This window comes from Zalophus californianus, chromosome 16 (genome assembly GCF_009762305.2).
Source record: "Zalophus californianus isolate mZalCal1 chromosome 16, mZalCal1.pri.v2, whole genome shotgun sequence".
Classification (NCBI taxonomy): Eukaryota; Metazoa; Chordata; class Mammalia; order Carnivora; family Otariidae; genus Zalophus; species Zalophus californianus.
Genome location: NC_045610.1, coordinates 15,866,382 through 15,885,057, shown reverse-complemented (window position 1 = coordinate 15,885,057; position 18,676 = coordinate 15,866,382). Strand labels below are relative to the sequence as shown.

General features: G+C 52.9%; 1 protein-coding gene across 1 annotated transcript; it reads left to right on the top strand.

The window, feature by feature from the left end:
• Positions 1–9,871: 9,871 nt before the first annotated feature.
• RFLNB (refilin B) lies at positions 9,872–18,141 on the top strand. The gene is made up of 3 exons (XM_027567744.1): positions 9,872–10,178; positions 12,842–12,951; positions 15,085–18,141. The coding sequence occupies exons 1-3, from the start codon at positions 9,963–9,965 to the stop codon at positions 15,413–15,415; spliced, it is 657 nt and encodes a 218-aa protein (XP_027423545.1). The 5' UTR covers positions 9,872–9,962; the 3' UTR covers positions 15,416–18,141.
• The last annotated feature ends 535 nt before the right edge of the window (positions 18,142–18,676 follow it).

Here is an 18,676-nt window from a genome sequence, read left to right as displayed (position 1 = left end):
TGGGGACTGTGGCTGCTTCAGGGGGCCCCCCACATGGCCCCGGACCTGGTGGGGGGATCAATGTGGGCCTTTGCCGTGTGTGAGCTTTTCCCAGGTCTGTAGTTGGGAAGCTCCAAATCGGAGCATCAGTGTTAGATAGTATGTTAGTTTATTTGTTTTTAGAACGTTGGTCAAATTCCTTCATTTTGCAGATGGGAAATGGAAGCCCTGAGAGTTTTGATCCCTTGCTTATCCCCACTATGATCCCGACACCCTCCCAGCCCCCGTGCTACTTCTCTTGCTCTAGTTATCATTTCATCCACTGCCTCCATCCCCCACGTGTGTTTCCTCTTACTCAGCATCCAGCCAGCTACTTTCCAGAAGCTTCTCTTGAAGGTCACCGATGATCTTGCTAGACTTTCATTCTCTGTGCACTCCCCATTCATTTGATGAGTCCCGCTGGGAATTCTCCCTAAACTCCTTTGATGCCTTGCTTTCCTGCTCCCATACTTCTTGGTCTCCTTCCCTGACTCTTCTTGCCCTGACCCTTGACTATGGTCAAGCCCCAAGGTTTTCACTCCACACTCCTTCAGAGAACGTATCTATCACAGGTATAAACACCAGCTGTGCCTTCTGAAATTTCTCAGATTTTTAGTTTGTGTCCTTCCCCCTCAGCTGACTCCAGCTTACTTGCATGTCCCATCATTAGCTCATGGGTAACACCTCCAGGTAATCTCGGCCCCCTTTCTCGAATTCCCCGTTTCTCTGTGGCACCACCTTCCTTTCCTGGTTCCTCCGTCTCAAAGCCTTAGTCACCCTTGACAACTCTCCTCATCAACCAATACGGTTAGTTGATCATAAAACATTTTCTTGGGCATTTAGGTGGCTCAGTCTGTCAAGCATCTGCCTTCGGCTCAGGTCATGATCCCAGGGTCCTGGGATCGAGCCCCGCGTCAGGCTCCCTGCTCAGCGGGGAGTCTGCTTCTCCCTCTGACCCTCCCCCCTCTCATCTGCTCTCTCTCTCTCATTCTCTTTATCTCAAATAAATAAATAAAATCTTTAAAAATAAATAAAATAAAAATTTTTTTTAAAAGTACAATATCAGTATTCTTGTTAATAAGTTAAAACAATGTGACAAGATATCCAAAGTCTTGTACTCCTAGACTTTGTGTCCATGCTGTGGAGGGAGGGACTTTTGCAAAGAAAAAGGTCAAGAGTAAGCATATTTGCATATTTTTCTGCAGCCTAACAACTGAGCTTAGACATCTTGTTCTTCAGTATCTAGAGATCTATTCATTTTTTTAATGGCTGCATGTTATTTTATAGTTCAGATATATCATTATTTAGCCAGTCTCCTATCAATATACAAATAGATGGTTTCGGGGCGCCTGGGTGGCTCAGTTGGTTAAGCGACTGCCTTCGGCTCAGGTCATGATCCTGGAGTCCCGGGATCGAGTCCCACATCGGGCTCCCTGCTCGGCGGGGAGTCTGCTTCTCCCTCTGACCTTCTTCCCTCTCGTGCTTTCTATCTCTCATTCTCTCTCTCTCTGAAATAAATAAAATCTTTAAAAAAAATAGATGGTTTCTATTTTGGGGCTAGTTACCTTTTCGCAGGATACTCTTCTAAAATTGTTCTGCTCCCATTTAAAGGACACATTTAAAATGCACATTTAAAATGTTTCTAGCCCTTGCCAAAACGTCCTCTACAGAGATGGTTTTGCTGTACGCTCTTAGCAACAGCATGTGTGTACCCACCCCTCCACATCACGGGCCCTAGATGTTTCTTCCTGTTTCTTGATCTAGAGGATATAGTTGCAGCTCTCCCTATAGAAACCCAGTAAGCAGAAGTGTCCCTTTCATTGCATAAAACCAAATGTGACCCAACCGGGCCTGTACCTTGCAGCAGGAAAGCTTCCTTATTAAGCAAAAGCCCTGTGGCTTCCCTCATGGTCAGGGCTCTTGGAGGACGTGCTTTGTTGGTTCACTCAGGAAAGCAATGGTTATTCTTTGTATATGAGAGAGGTAATAGTTTGATACTAAATTGGGCCTCTTTCCTAGTCGTCTTTATCTCTTCCCTTCCCCCACCACTCCGGTACTAGGCAGGGTGTCCTGTATGCATTGTCCTTGGGTGGGAATGTATAGAAATGTAATGGCCTAAATTCTTAGCTTTGGAACTACATGGACTTTTGTGATTCTGTAGTAGAGAGGAACGTCTTGAGAGGTCTTGAAAGCTGTGGTGGTCCATGCAAGAGTGTTGGGACAGCATTGTGTTTGGGTTTTGTTTCTTACTCTAAAAGTGTACCTTTACATTTTTTTTAAACTAATCTCTATAGCCAACATGGGGCTTGAACTCACAACCCCGAGATCAAGAGTCGCATGCTCTCCCAACTGAGCCAGGTAGGTACCCCTACCTTTACGTTTGGGAAGAGCCGAAATTCTGGAGGACTTTGCATACAAGCCACACCTCATCACAGGGACAGTGCATTTTGACGTAAATATTTTTTTCCATTTTAAAAGAAAGAGGGTTTTGACTGTCCGGTAGGAAAAGAAAAACTAGAGGGAATATGACTTGGCTTAGAGGCTGAAGGCCACTGAGAAGAAATCCAGAGCCCCACCACTCTGGGCTGAGCCCTCTGGGGGTATAAGAGACACCTCCCTGAGTCTGAGGGAAATCCTGATCACTGGAAAGCATTGCCTGGCTTCCAGTGATCAACCTAGGAGACCGCAGGCCCCATAGAGAAGCCTGGAGGAGGCAGAAACAGTGTCTGAGGGTGTTGTCCACACAGACAGGCCTATGGGAGGGTGCACCCCGCAGAGTCTCTCACACCCCATCATGGGCAGGTGATGGCTCCCAAGCAACCTGAGTCCCCAGATGTAATGAAAGGGACAACTCTGATGCAGAAAGGGTGGCCTGTGGGTATGAAAAGCCGAGGGTAGCTTTCCATGGCCAAGCAAAACAAGTTATACCTTACTGGAGGCCAGAGAGGTAGGAAGGTGACCATGGACCAGGCTCTCACCCCAGCCACCCCACCCCTGCTGCCATGATCCCTAGAAGCCACCCAGGCAAAAGAGAAGGGCAAGAGTGGTAATTAGCCACAGCCTCCATTCATTTCCAGAAGATAAGAAACCAAACTGAGTTAGCAAGACAGTTTTCCACTGAGAGAAAATGGGGGCATATGAGCTCAGTTGAGTCCAGTTAGAAAAAGAACATTAACCTCTCATCTGCCAGAGTACACAATCACAAAACAATCCCCATCACAAATGAAGAGCAGAACTAGGAGCTTGTCACCAGGTACTTGACTTCGCATTTCCAGCCAAGAGCATGGCTGGCCCAAGCCAGCCACCCTAACTCTTGCTTCCCTTGGTCACCAATGCAACACCTTTGCAGGATGCATGACCAGCAGTAGAACTGACTGACTCCAGAAGGGATTGAACTTGGAGCCTGGCCATGTCTGCAGTGCCCTCTACCCAATGAAGCTAAGCCAGAAGAGAAAGATGACCACCAAAGCTCTGTCATGAGGTCTCAAGATTTGGTCCGAGACTGTGAGGCAAACTTGAGGAAACATGACTGGATTCCAGCAATGCCCTTTACCCCCACAGTTTAGGCAGTCTGAGGCCTTCCTGGCTGGGGCCACCAAGAAGCTCCCAAGATTGACCACGAAGCAGGTGGCATTTGGTAATGAGGATGCTTTACGGTCTCCTACTCAGTCATAAGCAAAGACCCTCAGACCTCCCAGCCTTGGTCTATGGTTCCTCTGCCTTCTCCCCCTCCCCTCTTTGCCTGCCTATTTCTTACTTGGTGCTTTAAGATCAGCACATGTGCTACTTCCTCTGGAAATCCTTCCCCAAGCCTCACCTCCCTCCTTCCGTGAGCTGGGTGGAGCTCTCTTTTTGCTTCCACACTCTCTGCCTCTCCTCCAGTAGGTGCCTGGTAGGTGCTGGTTGAATGAATGAGTCTTGTGGGAGAGCAGACACTCAAATCCAAAACAGATTGTGGTAAAAGCTATCAACCTTGGGAGTAGAGGTAAACTGCATTCTGGTGGAACAAGGCCATAAATAGTATTTCAACTAGGAGCACAGAGCCCAGGTTTTTTAATGTTCGTGTGTGATGAAAGGCCGGGGCCCAGCTTGTATTAACTGCTCTTTGGATTACAAGTGTGTAGAAGGCCAGGCATGCATTATGTCCTATGTAGAAGCCTGTCTTAGGCAGTGGAAGATGATGATGTCTGACATTCTAGAAACTCCTGCTTCCAACACAGCCCGCTAACAGCAGAAGGCACATTCTCCAACCTGGTAGCTCTGGCCCCAAAAGCATGCCAGGCAGACAGCGTCAATGCTAAGGAGGTTACCTGATATCCCTGGGATATCAGAGTCCACCTTTCAGTCTTCAAAAACAGGGTGTTGAGGGGTGAGCCTGGGTGGCTCAGTCGGTGAAGCATCTGCCTTTGGCTCGGGTCATGATCCCAGGGTCCTGGGATTGAGCCCTGCATCGGGCTCCCTGCTCCGCGGGAAGCCTGCTTCTCTCTCTCCCACTCCCCCTGCTTGTGTTCCCTCTCTCTCTGTCAAATAAATAAATAAAATCTTTTTAAAAAATAAATAAAATAAATAAAAAAACAACAACAACAAAAACGAGGCATTGAGGTGGGATCTGGGTGATATTTGACGGCTGGCTTGTCCAGAGGTCCCAGCTGAGGCCGAAGTGGAGTATCCCCATCATCCCCAGGTCCAGACAGCCTCTTTCCATTCAGCACCTGGGAGCCTCTTAGAGAAATCCTAAGAGAAGTGGCAGAAGGCTGGGCCTGGCTCAGGAGAGAGGGGTTTGGAATTCAAAGGGGTTTTTTGGTTGTGTTTCTTTTACTATTTGCTTCTTGGCCTAGCCCTGCAGGGTTCAAGTTCGAATCCTAGAGTGGGAAGCCGGCATAAAGGAAGCCACACGGCTCCAGGACCACCGTCCAAAGTAACCGCTCCCCCCCCCAACCCTGGCCATCAACGTTGGCAGCAGTGCCCAGGGCTCTGGGTGGTGCCTGGCGAGGGGCAGAGGCACGGTACCCACGGTGGCATGGTTGCAACCCCTCCCAGTCTCAGCAAAGGCCGCCTGCCAGGGGGCCGTGGTGGGACTCTGTCACACAACTTAGTAGAACCAGAGGCAGGGGCGGTAGGGGCAGGAAAAGGAAAATGGATTGCAGGCCTCCCATGTGGATGATCAGCTTTATTTATGAGCACATGAGAGACACCTTCAGAGATTTCCAGAAATACTTGTCAGTGGTTGGGGGGGGTCATCCTACAAAAGTGCAGGGCAAGAGGCAATAGAATTCTAGCGCCCCACCCCCACCACAGGGATATGGCGTGGGAAAACATGAACCACGGTTTTTCCTTGGTACCTCTCCTCTTACCGCATATTCTTCCCCCACCCCTGGCTAATGTTCAGCCAAGACTCAAAACTGAAAAACATTTCTTCAAAGGCCCGTAACTGTCTTCAGCAAGTACCGAGTTCCCAGTCATGCATAGCTGCGAGCCACAGCCGCCTCCCCCCTGCGTCTACCCTGCTTTGAATTTGGGGGAGCAGAGGCATGCACTTCGGGGCTGCGGCTCCCGGGAAGGGACACCGTGGCTCAGGCCATCATTGTGGAGCCAGCTGGCCGCCTCCACCGGCTCCCCCGCGCCATCTCTCCCCACGCCGCCCAGGCAGCCCGAATCCCCGGGCGCTCCCGAAACGCCGTGGCGTCTCCCAGCGGCCTCTGGAGTGTGACCACGCAGACCCACCATGGGTTCCCCAGGGACGGTGACAGCAAGGGGAGCCAAGGGTCTTAACTTCAGTTGCTCAACTCAGGGCAATTTTTCGGGGCTGCAAGTCCTTGTCCGGTGTGAATACGCACAACAGAGCCTGGGGCGCAAGGGTACTGATGCAGTTCCAAGGAGGCCATGTGCCCCAGCTCTTTGCAAAATCCCATCTGGCTTTTATTTTGCAGAGGCCATGGCCCTTTTCTGTGTAACTAGGGAGCTTTGGGGAGCATTGCTCTCAGCGAACAAATAAGATAGAGGAGGCTAGAGCCTGTATCTGGGGTCACGGGGCTCTCCACACAGGGGACACCAGCCTGACTCCACCCCAAGCAGCGTTCAGTTTCTAGGTTAAGTGTCACCAGCTGGGCTGGGCCAGAGAACTTGTCACCTGGTCTGGTGGGCTCCCAGTTGAAAGGTCAGAGATGGAGGGGACCTGTGCCCCCAGGCCCATTTCCCTCTGAAATTGCTAAGCCGGAACTTTGGGATCCCTCGGCGCGATCTGGTGGATGCCACCTTTGTGAGCACCGGGGCTCAGGCCCAGCAGCTGACCTCACCGAGGCCCATGCAAACACTCCTGTGAGCGGCATCCTTTCCAAATAGCTCTTTTTAATTCAGGTCCTTTTTTTATTGAATCCGGCAGGTCACTTTCGAAGTTCTTTGAAAACTATCATCTTAATCCTAAAACACTTACAGAAACAAAGCTTAAGTTTTTGGAAAGCACTTGGCTTGATATGGGGGCAGATTAAGGAAAGGGAGGCCCTGCTTCCACAGTAAGGCAAATCCACCGCATCAGGCATTCCAGAACACCGGGACCCAAGGGGCTGGGGTGACAAGGTGCCACGGGGCGTGGGCCACAAGCCCGCGTGCTGGAGCCGGCAGTGTTTTTAATCCGCTGTCTGGCTGAGTTTACTGAAGACAAGCTGTTCCAAAACAATAAGCGGCGGCAGTTTGTGGGGGGGGATCCAGCCCTGTGCTTGTCTGACTCAACTCCATTCAGGCCTCTGCTTAATTTAGTGCAGAAAAAGGGAAAATGCAGGATTGGCATCATCATTAGGCATCTTTTGTTCCTCAGCCCGTGCTGAGAAAGGCCTCAGGCCGGGAGCCAAGTCCTGTGAGGACATTGGTCTCTGTGATCCAGGCAGGGGGACGAGGGCCCTGGCCCGCTCTGAAAGTCCAGCTTGGGGAAGAGGCCACTCTTCAGCAGGCTCTGGGGTCTTGTGTTGTGGAGCTCCCCCCTGATTTCTAGGCATGCCCCAGGTACGCCTCAAAAGAAGACCTGTCGGGCGCCTGGGTGGCTCAGTCGTTAAGCGTCTGCCTTCTGCTCAGGTCATGATCCCGCGGTCCTGGGATCGAGTCCTGCATCGGGCTCCCTGCTCGGCGGGGAGCCTGCTTCTCCCTCTCCCACTCCCCCTGCTTGTGTTCCTGCTCTCGCTGTCTCTCTCTGTCAAATAAATAAATAAAATCTTAAAAAAAAAAAGAAGAAGAAGAAGACCTGTCTTCAGAGCCCGACCAGGGGGTGGGTAAAGGTGGGACCCATTGTCCTTCCACGGCTCTGGTGAGAGATTTATTTTTTTATTTTTTTAAGATTTTATTTATTTATTTGAGAGAGAGAGAATGAGAGATAGCATGAGAGGGAAGAGGGTCAGAGGGAGAAGCAGACTCCCTGCTGAGCAGGGAGCCCGATGTGGGACTCGATCCTGGGACTCCAGGATTATGACCTGAGCCGAAGGCAGTCGCTTAACCAACTGAGCCACCCAGGCGCCCTGGTGAGAGATTTTTTAAAGCAGCATCCTTGGGAAGGCAGTCTGGAATAAGATGAGGGCAACGATGTTGAGCACAGGCAATGGGGATCTTCCAAAGGACAACCGTACGAACTCACAGTAGGAACTTGTTCCTCGGCCGAGCAGATAGAGCTGACTTCCAGGCTGAGTTAGTTGCATGGCTCCCTCGTAGCGACAGAGGCCGACCCCCTGCCGTCGCACTCAGAAGGACACATGGGCAGGTCTAAGTTGGATAACTGCCGCTGTAAGAACATCTCGGCTCAACTCCACCGGGAACGCCATGAGTTGGCGGAGATGCCAATGAAGGCAGGACGTTCCCCACCTTCTCCTTGGTCCCCGTGTGGCTTCCAGTTGGCTTGGACTTCTCTTTGAGCTCTTCACAGTCTGACGGGAGGGTACAAAGCTGGGGTCCCTCCTCATTGTCTTTCAATTGGCTGGAAGCCAGGGGAAGATCCGAGTTTAGTGCAGCTTATGGAGAGGGGGCACCTGTTTCCGGGGAGTCTGGGTGGGCCCATGGTCTCCAACTCTGCTTCTCCATCAGTGTCCAGACCTGGGGCTGGATTCCTCTTCGAGCCCCTCCAGTTTCTTCTGTGTGTGTATCAATGCTGGGTTCCTCTGTGACGAAGGAGGTCACGGTGGGCCAGTGGCTTACGCTTCAGGAACTCCTTGGCAGTTGTCCTGGGCGAGGCCCGAGGTTGTCCTCTGGGTTCAGAAAGCCCTGCCTAATCTCTACTTGAAGGGTTCTTAGGATCTACCTGGGAAGGCTGGGGGGTAAATCCCCTCCAGGGCGCCAAGTCCTCCCACTGCCAACAGACCACCCTTTCCACAACCCCAGGAAGTGCGGCCATTCCTCCCATGATGTCCCATGTTGAAGGCAGCCTGGGGTGTGCTGACCAGACGGTGGGATCAGCATGGGCAGGAACAAATAGCCACGTACTTGGCCCAACTTCTAAGGCCCACTGCTAACAGTACACCCTTGCACTAACCACTGATCCAGGACTGTGCCCTGTTGAGTTTGTAATCCATTCCCACAGGCCCTAAATGAAGGAGCGACCTCCCAGGACATGGGCATGTGCCAGGTTTTATTTTCCAGTGAAGGGAATGATCCAAGGCAAGCTGCCTCGTACCAGCTGTGTGACTTGGACCAAGTCAAGTCCCTTTTCTGTTACTTCAAAATGATGAGTGAGGAAAGTAGGAGGGCTGAACTTTGCCAGGAGACCTCTAACATTCACCCACTCTAAATTCTGACTTTAACAGGTCCCAAGGGCAGGGACCTGTTTTTGCCAGGTTGGAGACTGGGCTGCCGTTGTGGGGCATGCACAGAGCCCACCTCTCATCCAGCCAGGGCACAACGCCTCTCCGGGCTGGCACCTGCCAGCTAAGTCTGGGTGCAGCTCCAGCTTGGAGCCCTGAGCTAAACATCCATCAGAAACTCCCAGAAGAGGGTGGCTGGGGGAGGGGGCTGGGAGCTTCCAATATTTACTGAAAATCACTAAGGGCTCTGTGAGCAAAAGTCCTAGATTTGAGTTCCCACCGAGTTCCCACTGAGATGGAGCCTCTCTGTCAAACTAAAGAAGGGAGGAATCCCCCAATCTGCTTTTTTAGAAAGGAACTCCTATGAATGAAAACCTGTGGCCCCCACCGGGGAGCCCCTGGCCCATTAGACAGCCCGTGGGCAGCCTGCTGAGCTCATGTCTTTCGAGGCCCCAGTCTGTGCCCACTGCAGAATTTCCCTGTCTGGTGTGGTCACGGCCTGTTCAGCTGAGCAGCCCGACCCCCTCTTGGAATCCCCTGAGGATACTCGGAGTAAGTCCTCTTTTCCTCCGGGGCAGAAATGAGAGCCAGAGACACAGAGAGCCCGCACGGCTGAGCCAAGAGGCGGTTGGAGCCATACGAGGCGCATTAACTATTAATAATTTCCAGTTGTTTGCTCGCCGGGTTCGGCCGGCTCCCCCACTCTGGCTCCCCAGACCGCCAGGGCTCCGCACTAGCGCTCGCCGGGCTCTGCCGGGCCAGGACCAGGGGCCAAGGCGCCAACAGGAGCCTGGTGCGAGCGGGGGCCCGCGTCCCACCTGTAGCGGGGCGCGGGGCGGCGGCGGGACTGGGGTGCCTTTCCCTCTCGGATCGGCCGCTCTAGGCGGGCTGGGCTGCAGTGCGGAGCGGAGCGCGGGCGGCGCACGGCGGGAGCGCAGCGGCCCCTGGCGCCGGGCCTCGCGGTTCGGCGGGTGCGGGTGCGGGTCGGTCCCCGCGCGCCGGGCGGGGCGGGGCGGGGCGGGGCGGAGGGCGGGGCCGGGAGCGCGGCGGCCGGCGAGACCCGGAGGGCGCGCGGGCTGCCGGCAGGGAGGGCGGCCCGCGTGTGCGCCGCTCGCGCCCCTCGCTCGCCCCCGGCCCCCGGCCCCCGGCCCCGGCGCGCCAACAGCCATGGTGGGCCGGCTGAGCCTGCAGGATGTGCCCGAACTCGTGGACACGAAGAAGAAGGGCGACGGCGTCCTGGACAGTCCGGACTCGGGGCTGCCCCCCAGCCCCAGCCCCAGTCACTGGGGGCTCGCGGCGGCCGGGGGCGGCGGCAGCGGCGGGGAGCGCGCGCCGGCCCCCGGGACGCTGGAGCCCGACGCGGCGGCGACCCCCGCGGCCCCGGTGAGTGGCCCCGCTCGGGCCCCTTCCTTCCCGCAGCCGGTTCCCCAGGGACCACCGCCAGCCTTGCCCGCCCTCTCGGGGCGCGCCGTCGGCGCCGCCACCAGCCGATCGGGACGGCGTGGCCATCGCGGGGAGCCCGGGGCGGGAGCGCGGCGAGAGCCTGGCCAGCTGGAGCCGGTGGCTGGAAAATTGTCATCGCCTGGGAGGCGCGGGAGCCCCGGGAGAGGCGAGCCCCCGCCTCCTCTCTTTGGGGTGACGGCCGCCGGGGCAGCCAGGCTGCGGCTCGACCACATTTCTGCCCGGGCCGGGGCTGCAGAGAGGCCTCGGGGACACCGAGAAGGAACGCCAGCCTTCCCCGTACTGCGGGCCTGGCACCCCCGGGCTTTGCCGCCACCGGTGGCGCCTCCCAAGGACCTGGCCCCTCCTGGCTGGTCTTGGGGAGAAGGGTGTGCGTACTCCGGCCCCCTGATTTAAAGAGCAAGTGGGGCCAGCTTTTGGGGACCGTGTCAGTGGTGGGGGAGGGGACCTTGGAGAAAAGTTACCGCCTGAGCCCCTGGCCTCCTGGTAACCCCCCTCCCTTCCTGTCATCTAACCCATGTCTGGCACTTGATGGGTGGGAGGCCTTTAGATGGGTGGAACCTTTCAAAAAGGAATCCTTTTATTTTGTAAAGGAAAAACACCTAGTCTTTTTTGCCTCCCGAATCGCTCAGCTGGTGGTGTTTATTGCCTTTACCTAGAGCTGAAGGGGAAGCCACATCCTGTCCACAGCCAAGTCTCAAAGTGGGGCTCTCAGCCCCCCTCCCTCCCCCTTGGGGATGGGTATGTGCGGCTGTCTCCCCTGGGGTGAAGTAAGACCTATGCACGTTGATGCGCGTGGAATTCTTGACCCGCTGACCTGTCTCGGGGACATCGGCGCGCTCTCTCATTCCCATTGGAAGGCAGCACTTGTTTCACCTTGGCCTTCAGACCCTTGCTGTGTGGCCCTTGGAGCCTCGCTCCTGACCACAGGCAGACACAGAGGTCGGTGCTCAGTTGCCACTCCGCTACCTCGCATATGCCTTTTCCCTCTGAGCCCATCACCCCCGCTCACGGCCGCCTCGCCTCGTTGACCAATCGGCACCCTGCTGCCCCTTCAAGCCCAACTTGTCACCTCCTCTGGGGAGTCTTCCTTGATGCTTCCCAGAGCCACGTCAAAATCAGTGGCTTGCTCCCCATTCCCTGGTGTCTGTTGTCATTCCTGCTGCCTGTCCCATCTCCAGCCTGCACCTGGGCCGAGGTGTGTGCCCAGGGACTGTCTGTTGGGTGGGCAGGGAGGAGGGAGCCACTAAGGCAGGGGCAAGAGAACTGAGTGCTCTTGTGGCTTCCTGGCTCAGTGTGAGTGTGGGAGAGTTGTCCCCCTCCCCGCCTGCTGTCATCCGGCAGCCCCCAGGACTGCCTGCAGGTGCTCCCTAGGGAGCAGGGAGCTGGGGGCAGAGCAGGACCCACTGTCACTGCTCAGGGGCTGTTCCCGAAAGCTCTGTGGTAGCCAGTGCCCGCACCTTGCCCTGCCCCCGTCTACTGACCGCGGTTCCCAGCCACAGCCCCTCCCCCAACCAGGGCTTCTCCAGCCCTCCACCCAGGTTCAGGAGCTGGACCCTGAGGACACTTTGCCGCTCCCTCACCCCTGGTCTCCTGGCCGGGTCCCCTTTGACTTTGTATTTCCACCCTACACCCTCATTTGACACACTGTCCTGGTAACGTGGTAAGAGTCTTAGAGCCTCCCTTCTAAAACTGTCTGCTTCCTTCTCTACCCTGGAAGGCGTGGGGGCGGGGCTGCCACCTCCACATCCTGGCCCAAGTGTGGATCCTCCTCTCAAGTTAGGCAAAGAAAATGATACATAGCCAGTAAACCCGGAACCCAAGGGACTGCTCCCCATTGAACACTTAACACAGAAGCCCAATTCCATTCAAATCGGGTGAAAACTAGCACCTGTGTCTCGGACAGGACTGGCTCTTACTCAGGCGACTTGATGAACCGGAAAGTTCGGAGCGTCATCCAGGCTAGGAGCCAGTTAACCTCTAGGGGTGCTGTGCTCTGGTTCTTTGAGTTTGCTGAGTTGTGGAAGGTGGTGTAGAGAACTTCTTGGTGTTCACCTCTGTCTTGGTTGGGTGTTAATCTGGTCGTTCCAGAGGCAGAGAAGGCACGGGGGAAGTCCCGCTGAATCTTCAGTGTGAAAAAATTTCTGGTAGAATTTTTTCGTTCTGGCCTTTTCTGAAGTGTTGCTGAGACAATGACGGGGTTGGGGGACACATAATTGAGGGTTCTGGTTAGTGAAGCCCCAGTTCATCGAGGTTTTCTCATTGCTGTGGGATGGTGCAACAGCCCCGGGGTCCCCCCAGGGTCATGACATTGAGCTCCTTAGCCTCTCACAAAACCCCCAGGAAGGAAGGAGGCATCCCCCTTGGTGTGCAGATAAGGTAAGGGGGCATGGGGTGTGACCCAGACCGCCTGGCTCTCCAGCCAGAGCTCTTCCCAGGCTGTGGGGCAGCCTTTCTCTGGCATCACTCCCAGGAGGAGGACACAGATCACAGTTGGGCCCATCAGCCACAAGCTCCGAGCCAGGACCTCCATGGGGGCTGCGCCAGCCCGGCCTGTGGTCTAACTGCCTTCTCCGTCCTCACAGAATCCAGCATCTCTGCCCAGCCCCGTGGCCTTTGCCTGCTCGCCAAGGCTGTGCCCCCTGTCCTTTGGCGAAGGAGTGGAGTTTGACCCCTTACCACCAACGGAAGTAAGGTAAATATAGCAGGCCCAGATTTGATTGGAGTTTTTCATTTTTTTCATTGTTTATTCCAGAAACGAGTGCCTGTTATTTAAAAAAAAAAATGAGTAAATCACAAAAGTGTGCCAAAGACTACTCGTAGTTTGCTGGGTACTATTTTGGATTTCTTCGTGTATTCTAACCAATTAAATATATAGGCACGCCTTTTGGAATAAAAACATCATGTTATACGTAAAGTCCTGCGACTTGCTTTTTGCACTTTTTGCCTTTGCACATTGTGGCCATCAGATGTGTACAGTTTTGTAATAAAATAATTCCTCTTTCCCGAAGCTGCTCCCCCCATGGCCCCACCCTGCTTCAAGGGGCTATAACCTTGTCTCATATTACAGTTTCACTGGGCAAGTACCATTCTTCCTTCGGGAATTGATCTCATCCAGGTTACCTGGGAGCAGAGATCCATTGAGAGCCTCTGTTAAAGATCTGTCTCTTCAGGGAAAGGAATTTTACTTTTGGCAGCTGGTGGGGTTTTTTTTGCTGGAGTTTCAGTTCCCTTGACACAAAGGGCCCTTTGATGGGATAAAAAGGCAGCTCACCAGTTTGGAGGTGAGCAGTTCAGTCCTTTATTCCTGCCGAGCTTATATTTTGAACAAAAATGAAGACATGACTTCATGACATTAGCTTCCCCCAGATTCTTACCTACTCGCTTAAGGAGAATAGACATTCCCATCATCCATGCAACCCACTGAAAAGAATGCTAATTCTTAGTCCCTGACCAGTGGGTAGGGGCTGGTGGGGGGCAGTGCTCTGTGATGCTCTCTGAAGCTGTAATAATTACTCAATAAAATGAACTCATGCTTGGGGTGCCTGGGTGGCTCAGTCGGTTGGGCATCTGCCTTCCGCTCAGGTCATGATCCTAGGGTCCTGGGATCGAGCCCCACATCAGGCTCCCTGCTCAGCGGGAAGCCTCTCCTACTCCCCCTGCTTGTGTTCCCTCTCTCCCTGTCTCTCTCTCTGTCAAACAAAGAAAATCTTAAAAAAAAAAAAAAAAATTAGCTCCCAAATTACCAAAGAAAGACGTTAAAAAAAAAAGTAAAATAGCTGCTGAGGAACGTGGAAGTTAATTTATTTTATGGAAATCAAGATGGTAATTGGCTCTGATCGATAAGGTCAGATCTCTGAGTCTCTGGTTTGAGTGGTCTCCACACCGAAGGCCAAGGGGGACCAGGTACTAGTACTTGGTATTACTGAACTTCAAGAATTCCTGGGTTCCGTCATCCTGTCATTAAAGAGCGCCTGGCTGGTTCAGTCGGTTAAGCATCTGCCTTCAGCTCAGGTCATGATCCCGGATCAGGCGCCTTGCTCAGGGGGGAGTCTGCTTCTCCCTCTCCCTCTGCCTGCTGCTCCCCCTGCTTTGTGCTCTCTCTCTCTCTCTCTTTGTGTCAAATAAATGAATTAATAAAATCTTAAATAAACAAATGAAGAGCTGATGGTGAGGGCGCCTGCCTGGCTGAGTCAGTAGAGCCTGCAGCTCTTTATCTCAGGGTCATGAGTTCGAGCCCCACGTTGGGCAGAGAGCTTACATTTAAAAAAAGAAAGCTGATGGTGACTTCAAGGGACAGAGAAAGCATTGACCCTTAGTGAAGGGGTAGAACCCGCATTGTTCTACCACTGACTTATACCACTTGCTGCGTGTGAACACTCTGCTCAGTTACTTCTGGGCACGTTTCATAGAAAGGGGAAACAAGGCTCGGAGAAGGAGCCCGAGCAGGCCGTCCGAGCTGACACGCATGGGGCGCGGCCTACCCGGGGCTGCTGCCTGCCCTGAGAAGCAGTGCCTGCAGGGTGAACGTGGGGATCTTGCACACCTGCAGGTAAACCCCAGCCCCACCACTCACTCCCACTGTGACCTTGACCTCTGCACTGCCATTTCCTCTCCCCGGGTGCTTGGTTCAGTTCAATTTGACCCTGGAAAGAAAGTGCTTCGAACAGCACCACCCCGTAAGCGCTTCATCAGCCCTGGGCTGCTTCTGACGAGACCAGCCACGTCTCAAGGTTTGCACCCCACGAGAGGATCAAGGTCACAGTAGGGACCGCTGTGCCCCAGGCTCAGGGGAACGGCCTCGTGCTGCCTTCTCTCTCCCGCCCAGGTACACGTCGTCGGTCAAGTACGACTCCGAGCGGCACTTCATCGATAATGTCCACCTGCCCCTGGGCCTGGCAGTGACCTCCTGCAGCCAGACGGTCACCTGCATCCCCAACTGCACCTGGCGCAGCTACAAGGCAGAAGTGCGCTTCGAGCCCCGCCACAAGCCCACCCGCTTCCTCAGCACCACCATCGTCTACCCCAAGTACCCCAAGACCGTCTATACCACCACGCTGGATTACAACTGCCGCAAGACACTGAGGAGGTTCCTGTCCAGCGTGGAGCTCGAAGCCTCAGAGCTCCTGGGCAGTGACGGCCTCTCGGATGAGTGCTGACGGGAGCCCGGGCGGGCTGGGACTGGCTCTGCCGCTGCCCTCGCGTGCCGTTCGTGCTCCAGAGGGGTCTGGCCCCGCCATACCTCTAAGCCCAGCCTGGGGAAGAAAACCATGTCATGGCCTCTTATAATCATGGAGAGAATTGGGTTTTTAAAAATGTTCAAATTGCTTTCCAAAGGCATATATTTCTCGTTTGCTGCTGCGTGGCTTCCCCAGGGTCTCAATTTGATGAGCAAATAGAAAGCCAGCTGGAGCAAAAGGAAAATGGCCCCATTTTGAGATAGGGAGGGAGGAGAGAGCTCTTCTCCCGTGGGTCAGTTAGCCTGAGGAAGGGCGCAGAGAAAGTCTCTGGGATGGAAAAAATGAGTTCTGAGACCTTCCAGCCCCGGGTGTCTTCACTGACAGCGGTACTAGTTCCGTAAGCTGTGACATCCTTGTGGGTCCAGTCTGTGGAGAGCTGAGTTTCATTCCGTCGTTTATTTCCCTTTGTGTTTCCTGTTCACCAAAATTCTTGGAATTCCCTAAATCCTTTTCATATCAAAAAACCCCGAACCACACTATAAGACGCCTTTTTAAAAAAAGAGAGAAAAAGTTCACACTGTTCTCCCCTCTCTTCAGGAGACTCATGTCCACCAGGGGCTTCGGTTCTGGGTCCTTCCACCGGTTGGGTGCAAGCTTGGGCTCTGGCAAAACGCCTTGAACCCTTGGCATCTGGTAATGTCTCCACGGGCTTGTGTAACTCTCCTGATATGTGTTTTGGGGTTTCCAAATACTTTCCTATTTTTTTCATAAGGCAGAACATAGCCGAGGGCCCTTTTGAGAGTAACAGCATCTTGAAAGAATGCTTAAGGAAGCCACTTTTGGGGACCCCACAAGGGGGTTTTGCTCCACCCAGGACTGGCCGGCGTCTGGGAGAGGCAGATGTGGATGTTTCTGATGACCTGCTCCATCAGGATGGGTGTCGCCTCCAGACAGCCCGGGTCAACTTGGACGGGCTCAACACCACAGAGGAATTCTGCCCGCACCTTAAGTCTAAGCCAGAAAGCAAGAAATTCGCCCCAACCCTCCCTCCAGGTATAGGAGACGTGACTGCAGGATAGGAATTGATGTCACGAGTCAAACTCCAAAACTTGGGCGCCGTTGGGATGGTACACTTTTCTTGTCAGTGCTTACTGTAATGTAGGAACAATCATGGCGTTAGGTGCGCGTGGAAGACACTTGCGAGCTCAGCTGAACCGGCCTCAGAGGCAGAAGGGGTCTGCCGGCTGTCTCTGGCCTCAGCCCCCTGCCCACCCTGCCTCCCCACCAGCCCATGCTTCTTCCCCCTGCCAATCCCTGAGGGTTTTGAGTGAAGACAGTGGCAGGTGGCTTTTGCTCTTCCAATTTGGGGAGGAACAATCCGTGAATATTTCCTTTGAATACATACAAATTAGACCATGTGCTGGAAGGTTATAGAGTATTGTGCCCGGATTCCTGCTGTATTTTGGGGTTTCTGTTGATGGCTTCTGTGTGTCCTGAAAGCAGAATTGATAGCTCTCTGGGTACCCTGGAGCCACAGCAGGGACTTTTGTTCCGAGGAGAGCGGGTGTGATGATAATCACTCTCACTTAAAAGTCATTGGCAGCCTCTAGAGCCAAACTGTCTGGCGTCCTCTTCAGCTTTGGCAATGTGTGGTCTTGTCATGCCCCTAACATTTGGACGCAGCCCTCAGTGGATCCTGCGGGTGGGTCCGTGGTTCTGAGTTTGCCATAGCAAAGCTTGGCGGGGACCTGTAAAGGGGGCACTCTGGGACTCCATGACCTCCTTCGTCATGCAGAGTGACAGATGCTGTCTGGAGTAAATTATGTGGCTTTTCTTGATAAAAATGAATTTTTTTTCTCTGATTTCATAATCTTGGCATTTAAGACAAGGGGTAAATGTAATTTTTAAATAATGTTAAGAGAGTTCGCAAGGCTTTGTCCTGGCCCAGTGGGGACACTTGAATGAGCTCAGAACAATATTGTGGGCAGCGTGGCAGGAGAGACGTATGGGAGAACATGGCCTTTGCACACGGCAACGTTTTGAGATGTCCATATGAGATTTTTTTGTTTTGTTTTGGGGGGTTGGGTTAAGCTCGGGCAAAGCATTCTAGGTGTGGAGAGAATCTGAAATATATCAGTAAAGTAAGTAGAAGTGAGCAATTGTGAATGTGTAATGCGAATGGAAAAGCAGGTTTTATCTTAAGTTATTCACTAGGGAACTAACTGTGGTTCTTTCTAATCCTTTCTTTTTCTTCAAACCTGCTTTGCTGCAAGTTACAGGAAAGAAGCATAAGAAGACGTAATGGGACACTTCAGGGGGGGTCAAATGACATTGCTCTTGGTGGACCTGTGTTAGTCTACGAGGTAGAAGCAATGATTTTTAAAACTCATTAAAATCAACCATTCCTGAGCATATCTGAGAGATACAGTTTACTTATTAATTAAGAAGTCTTTTTTCTCAGTCGCCTAAATGACAGCGTTCATGTGAGAAGGATCAGAGAAAAGTTGTTTTCTTTTCAAAGTCAGACCTTTTAAAAAAAAGAACGATTACCTTTTCATTTGACTCTTTTCCTGTTTCTAACCTTAGGAAATCCAGAACTGCCTTTGACAAAAACTATTTTTTAAATTTATCTTTGACATCTGTCCCATTCCATTTTGCTTTGTGACTTCTTCATTTAACAATAAATTGTCTTTAAAGAAACAAAACTTAGAGGTGCTTCTCTTTTTTTTACAGTAAAATTATAATGTTTTGGTGAAGAAACATGAGAAAAACACCTCATCTTGAGAAATTTTAAGATGTGGTTGTATTTAATACTATGATACTTCTGTCTGGAGTATACATTCCCCTGGGATACAAGATTTCACAGGGACCCCTCAGCGCAGATAGTTTTAGGGAATTTGTTCCCAGATTCAGTGTGTACTCTTTGCTAAAACTCATCTACCCTGAAATTATGACTGGTCCAGTCCTTCCTTCCCACCTCCCCTTCCAAATTGCCTTTCTCCCATTTTGCAGAAGAAATAATGTGTTAGTCTAACACATCCTTATTTTACTGCGGGATATTGCTCTGGGCTGGACAAACCTATAGGCACTGGACAAAGGGACAGTTATAAACAGTGGTATCGGCACCAGGACCTGAGGGCTCCATGTCTGTCAGTGTCCTACGCATAATTTTGACAAGAATGAAGTATGGTGGCAGAAGCAAGACTGACCTGTGTTGGGAACTTCTTACTGCCAACATCT